The sequence below is a fragment of the Triturus cristatus genome, chromosome 3_2, assembly GCF_964204655.1.
Source record: "Triturus cristatus chromosome 3_2, aTriCri1.1, whole genome shotgun sequence".
Taxonomy (NCBI): domain Eukaryota; kingdom Metazoa; phylum Chordata; class Amphibia; order Caudata; family Salamandridae; genus Triturus; species Triturus cristatus.
In genome coordinates this window covers 1,044,900,948-1,044,924,504 of record NC_140584.1, presented here as the reverse complement: position 1 = coordinate 1,044,924,504, position 23,557 = coordinate 1,044,900,948, and the positions used below count along the sequence as shown (strand labels likewise).

At 42.8% G+C, this 23,557-nt stretch overlaps 1 protein-coding gene across 1 annotated transcript in view; it reads right to left on the bottom strand.

The window, feature by feature from the left end:
* SUPT4H1 (SPT4 homolog, DSIF elongation factor subunit) overlaps positions 1-21,459 on the bottom strand; it is a 118,900-nt gene extending 97,441 nt beyond the window's left edge. The window contains exon 1 of the mRNA XM_085649735.1: positions 21,296-21,459. Within this exon, the coding sequence (XP_085505861.1) occupies positions 21,296-21,364 (69 nt within the window). The 5' untranslated portion in view covers positions 21,365-21,459. The remainder of the gene's footprint in view (positions 1-21,295) is intronic.
* Between the last annotated feature and the right edge of the window lie 2,098 nt (positions 21,460-23,557).

The following is a 23,557-nucleotide window of genomic DNA, read 5'->3' as shown; positions in this document are numbered from 1 at the left end:
CCCCGGGCCCAGATGGCGTCCCTGTTGACCTCTTCAAATCAGATGTCAAGTTATGGTCCAAAGTTTTAGCTAATGTTTTTAATAGAGTTTGTAAATCCGGTATTCCAACCACCTGGGCGGAATCAGTTATTGTGCCGATATTCAAAAAAGGTAATAGAGGGGACCCTAGTAACTATCGCCCGATCTCGCTCATTGACTCTGCAGTAAAGGTCTTAGGACGGGTGGTCCTGAGTAAACTCTGACAAATTGGAAGAGACAAACATCCTCTCGGTTCTCCAATTTGGATTCAGGAAGGGGCGAGGTACCATGGACCAATGTCTTAATCTCCAACTTTTAATTGGGAAGTTCACAATTGCCAAAAAGGGTTCACTACACATAGCATTTATGGACCTTTCATCGGCCTTTGATCGAGTAAACAGATCAAAGTTGTGGGTTATACTCTTAAAACTAGGAATCGATGAAAATATTGTGTACTTCCTGGCAGATCTCCATAGGGACCTTACTGCCACAGTTGGGTATGATCGCCAGGGTAACTGTACGGGCAAGATTGAGATTTTGAGTGGGGTCAGACAAGGCTGTATTTTAGCCCCCCTTCTTTTTACCCTTTATGTTAACGACCTTGGTGTGGTCCTAGGGAGAGCATGTAAGGACATACCGAGGGCGGGTAAGTTTACGATACCGGCATTACTTTATGCAGATGATGCCGCTCTTTTGGCACGCACCATGGTAGGATTACAGTTGCTTTTAAACTCATTTTATGAAAGTTTTAGACTTAAGTGTTAATTATTCTAAATCCTGTGTAATGACTGTGGGACCGAAGGGCAAACAAATGAAGAATTTATATTGCAACGGAAATGTCCTGTCCAAAGTTTCTAGATTTCCATACTTAGGGGTTATCTTTAATGATAGTTCTTCATGGCTGCCTCAATTGGCAGCCAAGCGTAATGTTCTGTCTAGGGCAATCCTGTCAGTATTAGGTTTTGCGCGGAAATTAGGCGTGAAACCACTGCAGGCTGTTTTAAAGGTGTATGACGCTAAATGTGTCTCCTTGGCCATGTATGGAGCAGACTTATGGGGTTTTAAAGATGTAAAATCGCTGCAGTGTGTGGAAGACAAGTTCCTAAAGAGTATTCTATCTGTACCCCAATCCACAGCGGTGTTTATTGTCCACCAAGAATGCGGGTTGGAATACCTGGTGGACCGAATCGCAATTGCACCACTCTTAAAATGGACCACAGTGTGGTTGAATGCAGACCTAGAATTAAATCATGAGGTATTAAGGGACTGCCTAGCCCTTGAGCGATGCAACTCCATTCCCTGGCTGAACTATATCAAAAAGTTAGCGGACACTTTAGGTCGTCCTGAACTGTATAGTCAGCCATCCAAATTAGTTAAGGGGGATGTGAAATGGGTAAAACATACATATAGGCTCATCACGGGACTAGAAAGGGAAGATAAAGAATTGTCTAAACCCACTGTAAGAGCGCATCAGTTGTTAACTAATTCTGGGGAGATGGAACTATATTTGAGAGTGGTTAACAATTCCAACCATAGATTTTTGTTGACCAGATTTAGTTTAAACAAAATGCATCTTCTCATTACAGGTTGTCCGGGTTGGACAAATGTGAAAGATTTAGAAATGTGTCCCTGTGATGGATACTCCATTATGGACACCACGCACTTTGTTCTTTTGCACATATTTTACCCCGTCAAGGAAAAAGTTCATATTACCCCTAATTAAAGACAAAGGATTCAGACAGGTAAAACCGGCCCTTCTGTACCTGCAATTGTTGTCAAATACTTGGGAAATTTTTAATATTGCGAGTTTTCTGACCATAGTTATGAGATTGAGTAAAAGAATAAATTGGAAGAGAGCAGTCAGATACATTTTAGAATGTTATTTATAATGTCTGTATTTATATTTTCTTTTTAAGAAAAATAATGTATTTTTTGGATACCTATTCTTGATGTGTGTACACTTTTATGGTTTTTGTAAACGAACCGAATAAAGTACTTTTTGACTTTGGCATACAGTACTTGTGGGGGTCAAGGTTCACGCTCAGAACGGATCATAAACCTTTGGTTAAAGTACTTACTTCCAGTAGCCATGCCAAGGCCACCCCCTGTATTGCAAAGATGATGTTAAGATTGTTATACTCTGTATACGATGAGGAGTACCTGCCTGGAAATAGGAACAAAGTAGCAGACTATCTAAGTCACTTTCCTTTGCCTGTAATGGAGCATCTACACAATGAATGGGATGATTACAGCGTGGCATTCACTGAAGAGAGAGAAGATGTTATCAGCGCACAAGAGTGGACGTCAGCTTACGACAAGGATAAAATCCTGGCGCAATTGAGACATTTTATCATACAAGGATGGCACGAAACTTTTTTACTTCCTAGCAAACTTAAGAAGTTTTGGGAACTCAGATGTACTGTCCATCAGCGATGATGCAAAATTCCTTCTGAAGGAAAACAAAGTGACTCCCCCCCCCAAAAGCATATTGGCAAACATTCTCAACATAATGCATGAAGGACACCTCGGCATTGTAAAATCCAAAAGGAGTGAAATCATCTTCCTGGTGGCCTGCCAGACAAGAATGTGAGATCATGCGTACATTGCGCCAGTGCTGACAAGTATTTAACTATGTTAGGACCTCCCTTAGGAGATTACAAATGCCCAGATAACCCATGGGAGGAACTCTCTGTGGATATTTTGGGTCCAATTTTAGACTTATGGGGTATAAACAAATACATTATAGTCTTAATTGACAAGTACTCTTAATGGCCGGAGCTAGAAGTATGTGAAAAAGTGAACTCCTCCTCTGTCATATCTTTTCTAACCAGCGATTTTTTGAAGGAAGGTATCCTCAGAATTATAATTTGCGACAATGGCCAACAATTCATTTCTGACATATGGACACCTTTTCTTGATAGGAATGGGATTAAAGCTAAACATACCCCAATTTACCACCCCGCCGGCAATGGCTCTGCTGAGCATTTCAATCGAGTCATTATGGGCTCAGTAAAAGCGGTCATAAATGCAGGAAATAATTGGGAGACTGAAGTTACTAAAACTGTATGGGCATATTGCACAACACCTACATTTACTGGGTACAGTCCATTTAAGATTTTGCGTGGCAGGGAACCCTTCACCAGGGACAACACAGTATGGATGGATCTAAAACTCCAAAGCAGATGGTCACCTTCAGTAGTCAAAGGCAACCTCACCAAAGCTCAGAGGATCAACAAAGATTACAACAAAAAACATGGAGTGAAAGACACTTCGTTGACTGTGGGTGATTGGGTCAGAGTTAAACTGGGCACGTTGTGCAAGAAAGGTGGCAGCAAGTTCAGTGACCCACTCCAAATCAAAGCACTTTACTCACGGTCCGCTTTGGTAAGGGACAATAACATTTGGTCACTAGTAAGAATGGCAAAATGCAACAAAGTCTTGTGGTGGAAAAAGGACAACCTTACAGAAGCTAATGATTAATGGTTACGGTCTGAAGTTGAAGCTTATGAGAATTCTACTGAAAACAATACTGAGCCTACAGTAGAAAACAAAAACAGTACTGAACCTAGAACAGGTGCCGTCCTGAGTGAATCTCTCAACTCAGGAGAGACAGGTGAAACAGATGGAACACAGAGGGGTTCTACTACTTTACTCAGTGATGTAAATGACACGCAGGGGGCATCCACCTCTATAGATGAGGCACACATTACCCCGGTCACCCAAATGTCCACCCATACTGGCAGAGCTGTTTTACCCAAAAATATGATGAATTTGTTATGCAACCTTCTTGAATCATTCCATTGCACTTTTTAGGTCTGGGAGGACTCTGGTCATCGATAAATTTCTGTAATGGGTTTGAAGCCACGCCCATCTTTTTGATTGGCTGGCGTCATTGTTTATGCAAAACGCTGGCCTCCGATTTAGAATGAGGCTTCTTTGTTACCGCCCGGTCTCCTTTTTGGACGGCCCATCCCGACTGGATGTTTTACTTGCAGCATTATACTGTTAACTTCATTACTTGGTGTAGGCACTTTGTTTTTTCATTAAAGTGAAAGTGCGATGGCGACAACTTGTTTAAAGGAAGCCGGCTCAAGTTGGTCTTCCTGTTGGGGAAATGGCGTACAACTTGAGCGTAGCGTCGGGCCCAGAGCTCACGGGGTCTGTTTCTTTCCTTCCCCTCTTCTGGCTGGAAAGAAGCGGGGGCAGCGAGAGATCACCGCACCTCAGTCAGTGAAAACGCGGATTCTTTGCCGTATACAACACTCCCTTTTTTCCCTCTGAATAGATTGGCTTAAAGCTGAGGACTTGTGTCTTTCTTGCAAGCGTCGCGGCGAGTTGGACAGGGCGCCGAGAGCAGCTACGAGTCCAGTGCTCTCCGAGCACCGATTCTGTCACTCGTCTGGTAACGCACTGCGACGGCGGATGTCGAGCGTGCATGGGTGCAGCCAGAACCCACACTGGGGAAGTGCATGAGCTTACCACAGTGGAGATCTGCAAGACAGGTGCAGAGCGTGGGACCCGCGTACCAGCTGAGCCGGCCTGCTAAATTCCTAAGCTGGTAAGTGCAGGATGGCAGTGAAGTGTGCATGGGTGAGAACTGAAACAAGTTTACACTGCTTGTGTTTTTAAATGAGATATGACGCCCTTCACTGTTTGGATGGGTTTGAGTGAAGCAGTGGTTGGAGTGAGGGATGGGACTAGAGCACTTAAATACACGGATGTGTCCAGAGCACAACATCTCCACTTAAGTCCAATCGTACTCAGGGAGCAGCACTCTGATGCCGCTCATTCCAAAATGGTGGACAATGGGCAACTGTTTTGTAGAAATCACAGACAGAATAGGAAGTTCTTTACTATAGGAATTGCTCGTTATTTTGGATGGTGTGCTGTGGATGACTTGTTTCCCCGCGGTGCAATTATTCCTTAACGGAATGCTATAGGAACCATCTGTAACATTTGTGCAAGGCCCAATCCCTAGGTGCGGTGAAGTAATGACGTTTGCAGTGAATACTTGTGACCCTTTATATTTTGAGCCTCAGGACTCTCAATCTAGCAAAAGATGCCTTGTGTTGATGAGTGGTCCCTGCTTTTCATTAAACTAACACAAATGCAACTGCAAAGAAGGACCACAGTTTGTTGCAGGGACTTAACCATATATATGTGCCAGCTGCAGAGCGGAAAGCACAATATTTACAGATAATGTTGATTTAACTTTATATTCCACGGGGCCATTCATGCAGTTGTTTTAATAAGAGTTCTCCAAAGCTGGCTCCGCACAGGACTATGAGAACATTGCAGATGTGTCGAGGATACACTTGTTACAAGAGAAGCAGAGAAAGAGCCTACACCCTGGGAGAAATGTCAACGGCCCCCAAAGTCCACTGTGAGCTAAATGCTGTGCTTGACCCTGCACAGGAAGCCCTTATTTAGTGTGCTGGCCTCAGTTGATGTGTCATGGGCGGAATCTGTGGCGCCAGGTGTGTGCAGTCTGTTTGAATGTTGTTGTGGAAACTAGAAATGAAAGATAAGGACTGTTTGCTGCTGCTGCTGCTGCTGCCTTTAATTTCTTGCTGCTATTTGTAAATTGTTGGAGTATCTGCTCCTTTTAAAAATTGTATTTGCTTCGCCTCAATAATTTAAAAAAAAAAAAAAAATCTTTGCCGTCACTGTCACTTTGTAATTCACGTTCCCCCGGAACTCCGCATTGCCTGCACTTTAATAAGAGTCAAGCACAACTCACCATTCGGGTGATTTCCACGTCGCCTCACGCCCGACCGCCATCTTAGGTGTGGGCTAGAGACGCTGACAAGACGTCTCGGGGGTTAGCGCTATAGTCTTTGCGAGTACCCTTAGCCACACACTACTAATACGGCCAGCATGCAAGCAAGCAGCGGCGCACCGGAGGAGCGCCAGAGGAAAGCCAGTCTGTGCCCGTCCGGGCCAGGGGCCACCCCCCCGGCCGACCACGCATATACTCGCCCGATACGCTCAGGTCTCTCAACACAGGCTATACTGTGTTAGACGGGATAACCCTAGCTAAACTACGGTCAGAGGCTTTGTTGCAGGGAGAGGATGTACTCACCCATACCAGGACTCAAGGCCTTATAATTGCAACGTTAAATACACGCTCTCTGCAAAAGCATCACTTAGAGGTATCCTCGCTTCTGGCGGAGGGAGAGATAGACATCCTTGCTCTCTCAGAGACATGGCTGGGCACGTCATCCGACACCCGACGTGCTAGCAGCCCTGCCTCCTGATTTTGACGCGCTTTGGTACAATCGCCCTAATGACAGCAGAGGGGGAGGTGTTGCCATCTTGTTTAAAAAGTCTTAAGGTGACACAGATTGTAGCAGAAAATTGTGCTTGCGCAGAGCTGCTAGGGATAAAAATCTCACTTAAATACTCATGCATCCTGCTGCTGCTGCTATATCGCCCACCTCAGAGTTCACCTGAATTTAATGACACCTTTTTTGAACTGCTGACAGACTTGGCCTCTAGATATAAGTCTCTTATAGTGGTAGGTGACTTCAACTACCACTGGGATAAGGTTCCCAGAGAGCCCACTGAGACAGAGTTTGAAACTAATCTCTCTGCACTTAACTTACAACAACTAGTAATGGGTCCTACCCACGTGAAGGGCCACACACTTGACCTTGTTTGGTCCTCCCTGTCCCTTATGGAAATAACTGAAGTTAGCCCTTGCATTTGGTCAGATCACTTTTTGATCAAGTGCTGGGTTCCGGGAGATCCCTTGCCGGCTGCTTCAAAGCAAACGCGGAGGAAAGTTCTGTCTTGGAAGAAGATTGAGGCAGTCTCCTTAATCTCGACCCTGCTCTCTTCTCTTCTCTCCCCTCCCCCCCGCCCCCACGCCGATACAGACGAACCTGGACTCTGACACTACTGTCCTGATGACCTGGATCCGGGCCGCTTTAGATAAGCTTGCCCCGGAGCGAATGGAGAGGACCAGAACAAAAGGAAAGGGAGCCCCATGGTTTGACGCCTCAAACAAGGAAAAGAAGCAAGCCCTCCGCAAGGCAGAGAGAAGGTGGAGACTCAATTACTGTCCAGCAGAGTCACTAACCTTTAAATCACTTCTTGCTAGTTATAAGATGGACATCCTGGTGAGGAAATCCTCCTTTTATGAGAACAGAATTAGGGAGGCTACAAACAAACAAAGGGAGACCTTTGTGATTTTAAGGGATCTTACGCAGCTGGGCGAGAAAAGCCTTGCGGGTGATCAACCCGATTGCGATACCTTTCAAGGCTTCTTTCTTCAGAAGGTACAGGACATCTTGACGGATATTACTACAGTCCCAGCTGGACTGCCTTTGCCATCCTGCCCAGATAGTCAGCTGAAATCTGGGACCATGAACAGCTTCCCATATATCGATGAAAAGCGACTGGCGGAGCTGGTCGGCCATGTTAAATCAGGCTCTAGCACAGATCCCTGCCCCCCGAAAAATTTTAAATTGGCCTTGCTTGGTATTCAGCCTCAGCTGCTGAGCTTACTGAATGCCTCACTAGAAGCGGGCTACCTTCCAGCTCAGCTGAAGGAAGCTAGAGTCTCCCCACTCCTCAAGAAAGCGGGAGTCGATGTTAAGGTACTGAAAAACTATAGGCCTATCTCCCAGCTGCCACTCCTGAGTAAGATCTTAGAAAAACACGTCCTGAATACCTTATATAACTATCTGGAGGAACACCATCTACTCCATGCCAGGCAGGCTGGTTTCCGGCCACAACATAGTACAGAACTAGTTATGGCCACGGTCACCGATGAGCTGAGAGTCAGGGCAGACAAGAAACAGCCATGCGCCCTGATTCTATTAGACCTGTCGGCGGCATTTGATACGGTCAGCCACACCATCTTGCTGGACCGTATCGCTAAGCTGGGAATAACAGGACAGGCGCTCAAGTGGCTAGAATCCTTCCTGTCAGGACGCACTCAGAGGGTTCAGATGGGGGACCAGCGGTCAGTGATTAGTGAGGTGACATGGGGTGTGCCCCAGGGGTCCGCACTTCCCCCCTACTTTTTAACATCTACCTACAACCACTGATGGAGGAGCTCATGCGTAGGAATTGGGAAATCTTTAATTACGCAGATGATACTCAGCTGCTGGTGCAGCTGGAAGAAACAAGGTAGGCTCAGGAATCAGTGAGGAACTTGCTCAGATTCACGGTCAATTGGATGACCAACAACCTCTTGAAGGTGAATGCTGAGAAAACGGAGGTACTGGTACTCACCAACCAGGCTAATCCTTGGGGTGATCTGTACTGGCCCCCAGAATTAGGAAAAACTCCTACTCCCGGTACGGTGGTAAAAAGTCTAGGTCTAAAGATCGATGCAGACCTTACCATGGCCCCTCAAGTTTCGGCTGTGGTAGGCTCTTGCACGGGTGAGTGGAGGCAATTACGCAAGCGGACTCCTATTCTTTCAGCCTCCACCCTACAAACCATTGTCTCTGCTACAGTCATCTCGAGGCTAGATTATGGCAACGCGCTGTATCTTGGTTTGCCACAGAAGTTGCTGAGGAAGCTGCAGGTCGTGCAGAACGACGCAGCTAGACTGATTTTTTCTCTACCGAGAAACTCACATGCAACCCCACTCCTTTGGAAGCTGCACTGGCTGCCTGTGAAGCTCAGGGCTCAGTTCAAATGTCTGTGTGGCCCATAAGGCACTCCTTGGTAAAGCCCCAGAGTACAGTAAGCAGCGCCTGAGGAGGTATGTTCCCGGCAGAACTTTGCGCTCAGGTCAGGTCTCCAATCTGACTCGACCCAGATTTAAACTAAAAACTAAAGGAGGCAGAGCCTTTTCGGTGATTCTTCTGCAACTTTGGAATGAGCTACCGGCCAGTCTGAAGGAAGATTCACAGCTACTTTCCTTCAGGAAGAAACTGAAGACGTATCTATTCAAAAAGGCAATACTTCCGGCCTAATCAGAGATGGCAGAGGGTTTTTGGGGTGACAGTATGTTATGTTCTGTTTAAGCGCTTAGAGACCAGCGGTGATAGGCGCTATACAAAAACTTTATAACATAACATAACATAACAGATGTAGGCCTCGCCACCAGTGCATAAACACATTTTGGCAGCTCCCATATGTGATAAACAGCTTGGCCGTAGGGTCCTGTTGATTAAAAGCTTCTCGCAACATGATGGCATCAAGCTCTCCATTTAAGCCTTTGCTTTTTTTTCTGAAGGCATATTCAAGTATGAAATGCTGGATGGGTGAATGGGAGATGGGTCACTACCGCAGCGTAGCACGCCAGCCCTTGTTGAGAAGGAAACTTGTGTGTCATATCACAGAGCAATGACCAGATATCACGCAAAAGAAGCTATGTTGCTTTCCAAAAGACCCACTCATCTCTTTCTTGCCTCTCGGAGAGCTGCATGCAGGAACTCTGGTTTGGAAGGCTTTGAATTATTTTAAGCACATTTAGCATACTTTTAGAAGGGAATTGCAGATCCGATTCTTCTGAATTTTGTCAGCAAGCACTCTTGTAGGTCCCAAGCTTCAAATCTCACATGAAGAGGCAGGAAATAGTGAGTGGCAACATAACTGGCCATGTGCTAATTGACCTGGGGTCAAGACTAACTCCAGCAAATGTCTCCTTGCTTGCAGCTTTCACCCATAGATGGTGAGAGCCAATGACCAATGTCATTGATCTGCTCCTCTGTTTGTAATGTTAAGTTAGCACCGGATAATTTTAATTTTATGATGGAGAAAGAAACATCTGGCTATTAACACTGCCTCAAATCTTTCAATTTGCTCATAATTTATACTCCCGTCCAAATTGTTCCGTTTTTTCTAGTGCAGGTTTTCTTCTGGTTTTAGCATACAACCCACCTTTCCTTCTGCATGGTTTGTTAGACCCTAATGCGCCCAAATTTAAATATTATAGGCTTTCTTAATTTATGTACCGGTCTTTGGGTTCCGAACACACACACACTACATGAACTAAGATTTTGCTAGTGTGTGCCTTATTGAACCAGGTGAACACCATTTTGAGATATAGCTCCCAGGTTATCTCCTTTTTTATGGCACACAGGCGCTGGTGGCACCATACTTGCAGTGTTTGCATTTTGTGTGGAATAAGTCTCTTGACATACTAGACTAGCCAAATTCATATTGTCCAGCCTTTGCACAGGAATTACACATTGAAACACAAACAATCCGTGAATATTTTTTTTCCTGCACCAAACACTGAACTGCAATTGGAGTTACCACACAAATGCATAAGAACAATGTAAGCATATAAAGTTAACATAGATTGGTTGATCTATTGGAAAGTTATACTGCTCAGTGCTTAAAGTGCTGCTGGGTGCTAAGTCTGATAATACGGAGTGGATTCCATTTGAGCTGAAGCAGCTACAGGTCTCGCATTTGCGAGAGACTAAGCTACTAGCATTGCAAATGACAATGATTTGTTTTAAAAACCAAAACATAAATAAAAAAGACATCGTAATTTACAATGCGAATAGCTCAAACTTGCGTTAATGCGAGATTTATCGCATTGCAAATACTTGTTTTCTATTTACATGTTATGCACTATTAAGTACCTTAGGGCTCCTTTGTCCTTTAAGACGTTTTTCCATTTTAACCTTCAATTGTTCCCTTGGTATATTTATGCTATTTATTGGTCGATTTGTGCATTTATCACTTAGAAACCTTGTGTCCCTTATCATCTATTTATTTATTCAAATATTTATTGACTTATGCATCCCTTGTGGATGCTCATCCCTATTTATGTACTTAGCATGTTGTTTTCACTTGTAACCTGTTCTCTTTAATATTGTATGAGGGGAAGATGTGCGGTGTCGTCCTACCTACCCCAGGCGGGGACGTCACCTTTGGAAAGTTGCTGGGATGGCATTGTGGGATTAGAGCGTGCGCGGCAGTTGGCCATGACCGCGGTAGTACGCACTTGTGTCGCTCTCCCTCCTGACAAAGTATTGAACATATGCCTGGTTCGCAGGAATTATTCTACAGGGTTTAACAAGGAATACCTCGTGCCTCTTGTGTTTAGTCCATGACGTGACCTAGGCGATAAATAGTAGTGGGGTCACATGAGTGGCATCGCAGCTATCTTAGTAACCATTACTATGGTTACTGTTGCTGCATGCCTCTCAGTGGATGTTAGAGTTCCAGCTGTGGCAGTGGGAGACAAGGCGTCCTGTTGAGTAGATGTACCTGCTTGCTCTTACGAATAAATTAACTTTATCTAACAATCTGACCAGCTCATCTTTACATTTTGGCACCGATGGAGGAGATCCGAATTCAATAAGGAATTACAGAACTACATCTTCAGTCTTTTATAAATCCTGGGTAGTTTTTTTTTTTTTCATAATTAGCAGTCTTGTGAGCAAGCAGAAGAGAAGACTGCTCAAAACTTCAAACCCGCATCATTTGTTGCCGTTTCATAACGAAGGAACCTCCAGTTAATGGAAATGTTCAACTTAAAAAGAAGTTATTTGTGTATAATACCAATAATCTATTCATCGCTACAAAAATCAAGAGTGCAAATTTGTTGCAGAAGCTGTGTATGAGCTACGGAATCGAGAAAGGAAACAACGGTGCCTCTTTTGGGAATAGGTAATATTTCTTCCTTTGGTTTTTACCTATCAAGAGAGACCGTTGTAGAAATTACCTTCGGCCGCATTTTTCGAGTGGCGGTGACATTCTATTTGCATAGTGTCATGCGATCCTTGCAGCTCCGGAGACAGCATTCTTCACCATCTGACGAAGAGAACCCTACAAGCTTCCGTCTAAGTGGAACAACCTCCATCGCAGGATACGCGTCATCACGTTAGGTCACGCTACGTGACCCCTACGTGGTGGCCATTTTGTTATCCCTTATACAACTAGTTACCTTACAACAGACCGGAGATTAGTACGACACTCGTGTCAGATAAAGATTCACTCCAACAGTATTGTTTGAACAAAAAAACGAACACAAATTGGGAACAAGCTTCATTGATGCAGCACTTTCAGGCAACATATGGTACTGTGATATTTATTTTATGTGATTTCAACGGGGATATGCACACCATTAAAAATTGTGCATATTTACATTCATAATAACTAAACATTTACTCAATACTCGATAAATTACACAATAATCGCCTTGAATATTTATGTTAAAACTTGTATTACAAATTTTACCTATTTATACTGCAGTATTATTTAACAGTGACAACAACATTATAGATCATAATTAATATTTCATTTTTCTTCAGGTTTAATAATGCCCAAGCAAGGTTATGGTTTCATTCCTCCAGTTCAATTTCTTATTTGGCCTGGTGAACCAGTATTGAAATGGTTAGACTGGAAAGAATATTTTCGTAATTACATTTCTGCTTTAGAAGAAGAAAGGGAGGATGAATTCTCCGCTTCTAGGAAAAAGAAAATGTTGATGCACAGCTTAGGACCAGAAGGGTCTAGAATTTACTATCAAATGGGGAAAAAAAGCAAGATCTGGTGGTAGAGTATTTTTTGAAGTGCTAGAAGATCGCACATTGACGCACATTACCAACCTACCGTTTGTGTAGGAATTAGCAGATACAAATTTTTCCAAAGGAAACATAAATCTGAATCTGTCGAAGATTATGGGTCTTCTTTGAAGAAATGATCTATTAATCGCGAATTTGGTAACCCCATGACAGCTTCATTAGAGATCAACTTGTCATGCACTCCAATAATGCTGCCATACAAGAACAATTATGGGTATGCGGAGACGCACCCTTGAATGAAATTATCGCTATAGTTAAAAAAGGTGAAATGTCAAAGAGATGCACACAAGTCGCACTCAAAAATAATGGAGAGTAATGTCGTGAGCAAAGTTTCTAATAACAGTAATGAAAGTAAGAAAATTGACAAACGAAATGATAAAGACGACAATAAGAAATACTTTTCCTTTTAAAAAAATTACCACAATGACAAACAACTTGTATGTTACAGATGTAACTACAAAGGACATAATGCAAATGATAAAGGGTGTCCCGCCTTGAAATCCAGATGTGGTTATTGTGGTATTATGGGGCACTTTACTAAAGCTTGTAGAAGAAGAATTAAGAAAGGTAACAAAAAAGTGGTAGGATGTGTTGAGGACAAAGTTGAAGAACATGTTGACGATGGGAACTCCTCCAGTGACGATAGCATATTATGCATATATGACATAAATGATGATGAAAATGTTGTGTTAAATGTTAGTGGCAAGAAAAAACCTATTTGTGACAAACATAGGTGGGGTAGACTTAAAAATAGTACCCGACTCAGGATCACCCTATACAATCATACAACGCAACGTATGGGAAAGCAAGTTTGAAAATGTTGTTGAGTTAAAACTTAAACCTTCTGTTAAATGAAGAAATTAAGTCTGCGATTCCCATTTTAAAGCGAAACATTGTTTTTTATTTTTGCAGATTTATATAGCGCAAACTCGAGCCGAAGGTATTGGAGCGATTTACACAAGCACTGGTTACATTACACAAGGACATTGTAGTATTTGTAATGTTGTATTGCTTTTACTATTGTAGAGAATGTACTCGTAGAACGTAGAGTGTTCTGTCATTCTGTATTCTATGAGAGCTAGGGAATGTTAGAGGTAGTTTGAAGATAGCAGAGGACGTGTTAACAGCTTTACCTGACTGCTGGCGGAGGTTACCAAAAAACGACTAATCTAATTCAAGAGTGTTACTGAGTGATTACTACAGAATATGGAGACAGGATTGTGGTAACTTCCAGCGAATCCACGTTCGTTTTTACAACCTCAAGAGCCGGAGGTTTCTCTACATAATAGCCAGCTTCTGGGAAAAGGCAAAAACACTTAACACAGCAATGAACTGTGTTTCCGGTAAGCAGGACGAAGATTTTTACAAAAGAAAAGAAATTTTTAAGTATTTGCTTGCCTGCTTCTTCAACGTTTAACTGTCTCAGGCAGGAGTTGCTTACATTTAAAGACGAACGTTCCGGGGACTCGAGCGGCATTGTTCGCGAGCTCTTCCAAATGACGTTCGCTTTGTAAGCGGAGACATACGCGCTGATGTCATCACGAAGGTCGTAACCTTACGTGACGCCATTTTGGATCTTTACCGAGGCATCACAGCGTTTCAGGTCCTCGTACCTTGTTTCCTGATCGGATCAACTATTTGACTTACCGGATTATTTTTTTTATAAAAATAAAAAGTAGTAAGTACATTTATTCTCGTTTCTCACAAGTTCCTTTGTGATAATTATTCTTCACTGCAACGATGTCTACTGAAGCCAACACTCGAAGTGAAGCACCCCCACGTGGTGACTCTGTTTTACACCTCAACACCCCTAAAGAGTTCTTGCCATCTCCTGGCATCATTGAATGGAATGAATGGAAAGAATATTTTTTTAAATTATATAGCTAATTTGGGGGACTGCAGTGGATTATTTACTCCAGAGAGGAAAAAGAGAATCTTAATTTACTGTCTTGGTCCTGAAGGACTTCGTATTTATGGCCAATTACAAAAACATGACAGATCTGGTGGTAATGACTTATTCAACGCAGCATTGTTAGACTTAGATGAACACTTTTCTCCTGCGGTCTGCGTAGGTGTAACACGTCACGCTTTCTTTCAGAGAAAGAAAGAGAAAAATGAATCAATCGAAGACTATGTTTCCGCGTTAAGGAAGTTATCCATAACTTGCAAATTTGGTACTATACATGAGGAATTAATCAGAGACCAAATAGTTATGTATGCTAGTAACAAAGCTATCCAGGATAGGTTAAGGGTGGAAGGAGAGTCAAGTCTTAAAGACATTATGGCTATTGTAAAAAAAAGCTGAGTTGTCAGAGCGTTGTGCTAAAGCTACTTTATCCACAGGAAAAAAAAATGACAGAGAGTCAGTCAACAAGATTTCTGATTCTAAAAACAAAACTTCCCGTAATGCCGATTCTAAATGTGAAAAAAAGGATGTAAAAAAAAGGAGATCGTTTTGTCAAGAACAAACAAAATAAGTACATCTGTTATCGTTGTGGTAGTAATTCTCACTATGCCTGGTATGACAAATGTCCAGCTAAATCCGCAAAGTGTTTAGAATGTGGACTAATTGGATATTTTGCACGATCATGCAGGCGCAAGAATTATAAAAGAAAGGGTAACGTAGCTTGCGTGAAAGAAAGTGATGTTGAAGAGTATTCATCTGATGATAGGGAGTATGAGAATAATAGCAAGTATGATTCCAAGAGGAAGGTTCTTTTAAAAATATCTGGTGATGGAGACAACAAACCTTTATGTCAGATTTCCTTTGGCGGAGTAACATTACAGGTTGTTGCGGACTCTGGTTCGCCTTACACTATTGTTGCAGAGAATGTTTGGTCACAACATTTCAAATCTACCATTGGTTGTCATTTAGAGGAACGTGACATCAATCCTAAGAGTTATACGGGCGAAAAGATTGACATCATCAGGTTTAGAGAATTAGTCTTCAGGCTTAAAGGTAGACATGCCTTGTGCAAATTATATGTTGCCAATGAAGGACCATCCGTACTAGGGTGGAAAGACCAACGTAAATTAAATATAATTTTGGACCCTAATAGTCCAGAACAAGTTTTGGTAGCGTGTGACACTGAGGATACTAAAAAATAGGTATTGGATGAATTCCCTAATGTTTTTAGTGGCACAATTGTTAAATTGAAAGGTTTCTTGCATTCCATCAGGTTGAAAAGTGATGTTGTTCCCAAAATTCATAAAGCACGGAATATTCCAATAGTTAGGGATGAGGTAAAACTCGAATTAGACAAATTAATTAATGCTCATAATTGAACCTATTGAATCCTCTGAATGGATCTCTCCGTTGGTCATCGCTAGGCATTCTAACGGCAAGGTCCGTTTATGTGTTGATTTAAGAGGACTGAATGACAACATCATAGTTGATCAGTTTCCTTTGCCTCGCATTGATGAAATGTTGTCTTTGACAAGGGAAGCTAAGTGATTTTCCACACTTGATTTATCGTCAGCATATCATCAAATAATGCTTGATCCTGAATGCAAACAGTTAACCGCGTTCTGTACACCATTTGGTTGCTATCAATTCCGTTGGATGCCATTTGGATTAGCATCGGCGGCAGCCGTTTTTCAAAGGCTCATGACACAGTTATTTGGTGATATCCGAGACGTAATATTTTTCCAAGCTGATATCCTCATCATGGGAAAAACAAAAACACCATGATGAGACTTTACGAATGGTTCTGCAGGTACTTGATAAGAAAGGTTTAACAGGTGAAATTAGTAAATGTAAATTTGCTGAATCCAAAAATACTTATTAAGGTCACGAAATTGGTCGTGATGGTATTAAACCCAAAGAAAAATTGATTGAGGCTATCCTCAAAGCTCCACCACCTCAGAACAAAGATGAACTTCGTTCATTTTTGGGTCTTGCTTAGTATTACTCAAAATTTGTAGATACGTTTTCTGAAAAAACACATGAAATGCGTTCCTTACTTAAGAACAAGAATAAGTTTGTTTGGTCTGACCCATGTCAAATTTCCTCTCTCGAAATTAAATCTGCCATTGCAAAATCACCCACCTTAAAAAGATTTGATCCCTCAGCAAGAACTTTCATTACCACCGACGCAAGTGGAAAAGGTCTAGGCGCGGTGCTTACTCAAGCTAATGTTAATGGTGGTGAAAACATAATTGCATTTGCCTCCAGATCACTGTTCCCCACTTAAGAAAAATATTCAGTTATAGAAAGGAAAACACTAGCGTGCGTATGGGCTCTTGAGCATTTTAGGAAGTTTGTTTGGGGTAGAGAGTTTTGGTAAGGACAGACCATAAACCTTTGACTAAGGTACTTACCACTGAAGGTTTGTCAAGGGCATCTGCTAGGATCACTAGATTATCCATGAGGCTACAAGATTTCTTATTTAAAGTGCAGTATGTTCCAGGAAAAATGAACACTACTGAGATTTTTTGAGTAGAATGTCTTTGCCTTTAACCGAAATTGACACAAATCCCTGAAATGTGTGTGTTGCTGGCATTTTTGTGAGTGAAAACTGTAAAGGTTTACAAGAAAAGGAATGGACAGATGCACAATCTAATGATGAAACGTTACAAATTGTCAAACGTAAGATTGAGAATGGTTGGAGGGTTTGTGTAAAAAATGAACTGCTAGGTGAGTTGAAAGCGTTTTGGGAAGTACGGAATTAATTAGGTGTTGAAGGAATGTTCCTTGTCAGAGGAGAAATAATGATTCCACCCACTGAGTTAAGGAACAAAATCATCGCTCTATGCCATGAGGGACATCCGGGTATTTCCCGAACGAAACGCAATATTAAATCTTTATACTGGTGGCCCAAGATTGACATTGAAACGGAGCGTTTTGTCAGAGCTTGTGTTGATTGTGAAACTGCTGATAAATCACAAAAAACTTTAAATCCCCCTTTAAGTTCTCGTTTGTCCTAACTTACCGTGGGAGGATGTTGCACTAGATATCATGGGTTCTGTTTCTTGGGATGATGGTTCTCAGAAATTCATTATTGTTTTAATGGATATGTTTTCTAAGTGGTTGTAATTGAAGGTAGTAGCGAAAGTGGACACTCGTTCTGTAATCAAATTTCTTGAGAACATTTTTGTAAGAGAAGGCTTTCCTAAATCGTTACTCACCGATAATGGTGTCCAGTTTAAATCCTTAGAAATGAAAACATTTTTAAGCTGCGCTAGCATTGAACATAAATTCACAGCACTTTATCATCCCAGGGGAAACGCTATTGTAGAAAGAATCAACCAAGTTATCAAAGGTACTTTACAACAAGCTTTACATAACAAAAAAAATGTGGATATTGAATTAATGAAAATGGTGTGGAGTTATAGGGTTACAGCCCACGATTCAACTGGTTTTAGTCCTTTTGGTGTCATGAGAGGCAGAGCTCCCCTTTCCAAAGTTAACCCAGAATGGATGAATAAAGGAAGCAAAGTGTCTCGGCGAGCTGCTGATATTAAAGAACGTATTTTAAATGCTCAGCAAAAAATCATTGCTTACTTTAATAAACAAGCATTTGCAATGCAATAGGTCTCGCATTTACGCGAGTTGGATCTATTGGCATTGTAAATGACAGTGTTTTTAAAACAAAAAAAAAAAAAACATAAATAAAAGGCATTGTCATTTACACTGTAAATAGCTAAAACTCGCGTAAATGCGAAACCTGTTGCATTGCAAATGCTTGTTGGATGATGCTGGGCAGCCAACTTTTCTAAAAGGCAAAGGCAACAGGAAGCAAGTCCTGTTGGCTTTGCCAATGCATTTTGTTATCTTGTCCCGCCATAGTGTTTTCTTTTTCACACTCCCTCGCGTTTGTGTCTTTACATTCTGCAGTTGTCTCATTTTGCTTCACAATAGGTATACATTTTATTTCCATGATTCTTGTATGCCATTTATTATGCAAGGACCTCAGGTTCGAACAGAGCATTAACATCGCAATGTTTCTAGGCGCTTGAATAATAAATAATAGGTGGCATTTTTAGCCAACCTGGTGAGGCTCAATTAATCGATCTCAAAGCATGAAAGACTGAGTGAGTCCAACTAGTTGGAATTCATTTTGAGGATGACGTCTAGTGGTCTGCAGCAGGGGCATTGACCTCCGAGCTATGATGCTGCCTCAGTGTTCTGTCTTGTATCTGTACGGCAACACAGCAGTGTGAGAGGCGGGAAGGAGGCTGGATTGGTGTCACTGTTTAGAACTGCTGGGGTTTCAGTGAAATGTAAACTCACACCATGGTGAGCTTCATTCCACAGCATGTGCACGAGATGTTCTGCAGGGCGGAGGAAAAAAGGACATTAAAGTCAGCATGCGCCTGGAGGCGAGGCGCTAGACCCTAATGGGCACTATATTTCTACAGAGTAGCCGATGGAATCAGATCGGATAAATTCCGAAGGCTTTTCGACACGCCTCTGAAAGACAGGTAAGGGAGGGCTGGTCCGGTGCACGGCAAAAGGCCAGAAGAGCAGAGGAGTCATTCACGTGTCCAGCTCTGAATGACGAGTATCTGTTGAATGTAAAGCTACTGAAGGTGCAGAATCATCTTTCTGTCGGGCTGAAGCTTCTGGGCAGATTTTGAGAATTTTCTAGTCCAGAAGGGCCGGCCAAACATCGTCGCCGGACAAGCTTTACAGGGCTGGACAGAGTCAGTCACAATCCGAACTCTGAAAGTCCAGTAGGGTTTGCAAGATTAAATTGAATGAAGGTTGGAGAGTCCAGAAGAGATGGGTAAAGTCGGGGATATATTATCAAGGCTAGACATTAAAACGTAAAAATACTGCCGACAGACTGGTTTCTCTCAAAGGCCTTTATAAGTAAACCGTGTCGGGTACATGTCAGGTAACTAACACCGTACCCGTTTTTTTTACAAGAGATGAGACCGTGGGCGTGGACTAATATCCTGGCCTCCCTGTCTGCCCCTTCTTCCATTTCTAAACACTTTAACAACAAGTGCGGAACCCAAAAGTAAAAAAAATAGTAAATAAAATGAGTTACTAGAGCCTCTTCTGCCAGAAAGCAGATCCATATCTGGGCCGGGGAGGAGACCTGGGAGGTGGAGGGCTGCCCGCGCATGCGCAGTAACTGAATCTTTTGCGTGTTCTTCGACTGCGGCTAGTGCACAGGGACGGCGGCGCGTGCGGACTTCAAAAGCCGCCGTACTTTAATGAGAGCTGCATCGTGCAGCCAAGGCAAAAAAAGTAAAGCAGAAGTCCGGCAGGAGCCCACCCAGCCTTCGTGAATACCGCATGGTTTCAGACGGGGCTCCTGTGAGCAAGACGGAGCCCCGCGTGGTGCTGCAGTGAGCCGCTGAAGACTCACGACCAGCCGGAGTCCCCACAAGAGCTGGTAAGTGGGGCATGCTGTATGTTTAAAGCGCGCCGCGCTTGGAGCACCTGTGTGCATTTAAAAAAAACAAAATTGCATGTTGTACATTTAAAGCGCGACATGCTTGGAGCGCATTTAAAAAAAAAATTACATGAGGCTGGTGAGGACGAAAGTGAAACTGCTTGCTGGCTTGCGAGGGAAGGGGGACAGGAGATGTGCACGCCGCGTGGCTGTAAGCGCGTACACCAACTCAAATCCGCCGAGAGCCTGCGCGTGCCCATCTCCTGTCCCCCTTCCGAGGCAAGTCAGCAACAATAGATCTCGCTGGCGACAGCGCTTCGCGCTGCGTTCGCCAGGCAAGACCTAAAAAACATGGTGTTAAAGACGTTACCATACAAGAAGGTCAATGGGTACGAGTCAAATCTCTAAAAGGTAAAAGCAAATTTAGTTTACCCAAGAAAATTGTTAGAGTAAATAAAAATACAGTCCAACTAGCAGATGGTTCTGTCCATCACATGAGTAAACTTGCGTTAACCAAGAAGTTGGATTTTCATTAAACTATACCCGACAATGTTTTTGTAACCAATTCAGATAGGTATTGGTGGATCACTTCCGATACTACTCGTAACCAGGTTTCTCTTCCCATTGTTTCCACTCAACATACTGAACATGATAATGTTGACAATACCAATGCTGTCAATCTTCCGGATAGTTATTTTAATGCCAATGAAAGTAAAGTTAGTAGCTTTGGGAGGTACATAGTTAAACCAAAGAAACTTGATGATTAAGTCTGTTCCACTTTATTTTATTTCATCTTTATTTATTCTTTCTTTCCTCGAAAGGGGATATAGGTATTGTTTTTATTGAAGGGAGGGGATGTGTAGTAATGTAGTATTTGTAATGTTGTATTGCTTTTACTATTGTAGAGAATGTAGTCATAAACGTAGAGTGTTCTGTCATTCTGTATTCCATGAGAGCTAGGGAATGTTAGAGGTAGATTGAAGATAGCAGAGGACGGGTTGTTAACCTGTCGTGTCTTTACCTGACTGCTGGAGGAGGTTACCAATAAACGACTAATCTACTTCAAGAGTGTTACTGAGTGATAACTACAGACATTTTTTGTTTTTCGTAGGCACGGGGAGATTAAGTGATTTGCCTAGAATCACAGGATGTGGACGCGACCCTGAGGCTCGAACCTTGGTTTCCAGCACCAAAGTCGGCAGTCTAGCCGTCAGACGACATCCTCTCCCATCCAAATGTTACCTTTCCCTTATTTACGTTTCTCATCCCAATTAAATAGAGGTTTATGCCATCAGGAAATAAATACCCGCTTTTTTTGTCTAAATCTCCTTCTCAAATGTTGTTATGTACGGATTTGCGATGGGGTGGATTCGAATGCCGGCACGATCTGGAGGGATGGTGGCGGTTGCTGGGCCCATGCCTTACCTTTACTAGTGAGCAGAGCAGACAGGCACGTAAGTGCCGAAGATCCTTTGGGACAGTCTCCAGCGACATCTCCAACACCCGAAAACACACAAGTGTGAACTGAATCTTAAACAGGAAGTTGCACACCAACACCTAGGCGGAAATCCCATTATACGCCATCTTTGTTAAGTAACACGGACAATGGACACAGACATAGGACTAGAGGTATGCCAAAAGCTGATCTTGGCAGACTTTAACCAGGGAATAGCGATGTGCAACGCCATTTTGAAGTGAAACATATTCTCGTATATTTGTAACAGAAGCTCCACAGCGACAGTGAACTACACCTTCACACACAGATCAAAATCGTATTCCGTATAAGTGTTTTAATGCACAGATAAACTACCCATTTTGCAAGTTGTGTTCACACAAACTTACATTTGGGAATCCATGCCTTGCTTACGTTATGATTTACCGGCATTACTGTTCAAGATGGCGGGCGCACCAGTCTGGTCTCTAGCGAAATAACAGTACTTAAGGTTTTTGTGTACCTAGAGATTCTCTCACTGTTCCCCTGCGCTTTCTTGGGAGCGGGTGTGATTATTACAGCACAGAACCACGAAGTGAACCGTTCGGCATTAAAGTGAAAGAAGGGGCAGATGCGATCCATATTGTACATAGCTTCCAAATTTTCGAACTGTTAATGTAAGACATAACCATGGGTCGAGTGTGCTTATGTGTGACATTCCATGCCTTACACGTAACATTGTCAGTACAACGTAAGTACAATGAGAGCCAACCAAAAATCCTCGTAATTAGAAAAATATTTGAAACCCATTTGGGCACACCATGGTGCTCTAGGAGCGACGAGAGCCAGGAAAAATGCATAGCACCCACTTGAAGTACATGCCGAAAGGCTTTAAGCGAGCTAAACAAACAAATCCATATTTCCCCAGAAGGATGTGGGGATGTCATGCCCTTGGTCTGCCCCATGAGATTTTTACTTTTTTAAAGTGGGGCCAAGCTGTCATTCTACAGTCTAGAACATTACTAAAGAGCATTCCTTCACATAGGCTGTTAGCAAGTGATACATAGATGTGCTCAGAGAACTACGCAGCAGATACACTACCTCCCTGAGCATATATGTTTCATACATTTGTGTCTTTGGTGACAGATGCACCACTCCTCCATCCACCTCATTTCTCTTTGTGGGTCACAACAAAACACTGTTATGTTATAGGGGTACTTATAATGCACACAGCTACTCAAAATAGTGTCACGGCGCTAAGAGAACCATATGGCTAGTCTGTTGCTGTCGCACAAAGAGTGGGAAGCTAAAGTTGTTGATGAAACAGCCAGGTTTTAGGTTGCCTACTGAAAGTTAGTAAATCAGGCACCTGTCTGAGTGGCACCGGCAAAAGGTTCCAAGCACAGGCAGCCTGCACTTTAAAGAGCGACCAGCGGTCCAAATCCGAGAAAATTTGGGAACGGCCACCTGCTGTTGAGAGGATGATCTCAGGGTTCTACCGGGGGCGTAGTGAAGGACTCTCTGATGTAGTGGGCTCCCCTGCCTTGTAGAGCTTTGAAGCAAATTCTATTACGGATAGGCAGCCAGTGCAAGGCCTTCAGATGAGGAGAAATCCATGTTATGGATCCAAGCATGAGAACCGCCCTGGCGACAGCATTCTGGACCACCTGAAGACTGTTTAATAAGTACTCTGGGTGACCTAGGTACAGAACATTTACGTAGTCCAGCATGGAGGCAATAAGGGCTTGGACCACAGTTTTTCTGTGCGTAAGAGATAGCAGGGGGAGGAATTTCCTGAGCATTCGCAGGAGGCCAAAACAGGATCCTGCGAATGCCTGTATTTGGGCTTTCATGGATAGAGTGTCATCCAACTTTACACCCAAATTATTGCCCTTATTTACCGAAGATTGGGAGGGTGACATATCAGACGGCCACCATTGTTTCCACTCGTCCCGCGTAGCAGGTACACATCATTCCCTACTCTAGTATAACGAGGGCACCCTCTCCTAAGGTATATGCACCTCCCCAGACCTGTCTTTTAAACTTCTGTAACACAATGTTACCAAGTGGACATATAGCAGACAATGAATAAACCAATTTTGAAGTTTAAGATGTGTTAAATAATTGAATGCACATCATACACCAATTACATTGATTGGTATGGTTAAGAAGTAATTTGCAACATGAGAACCCACTAAGCTATCTTGTGGAATCTGTTGAAGAGCATCAACTCATGGGACTCTGAATATCATGTG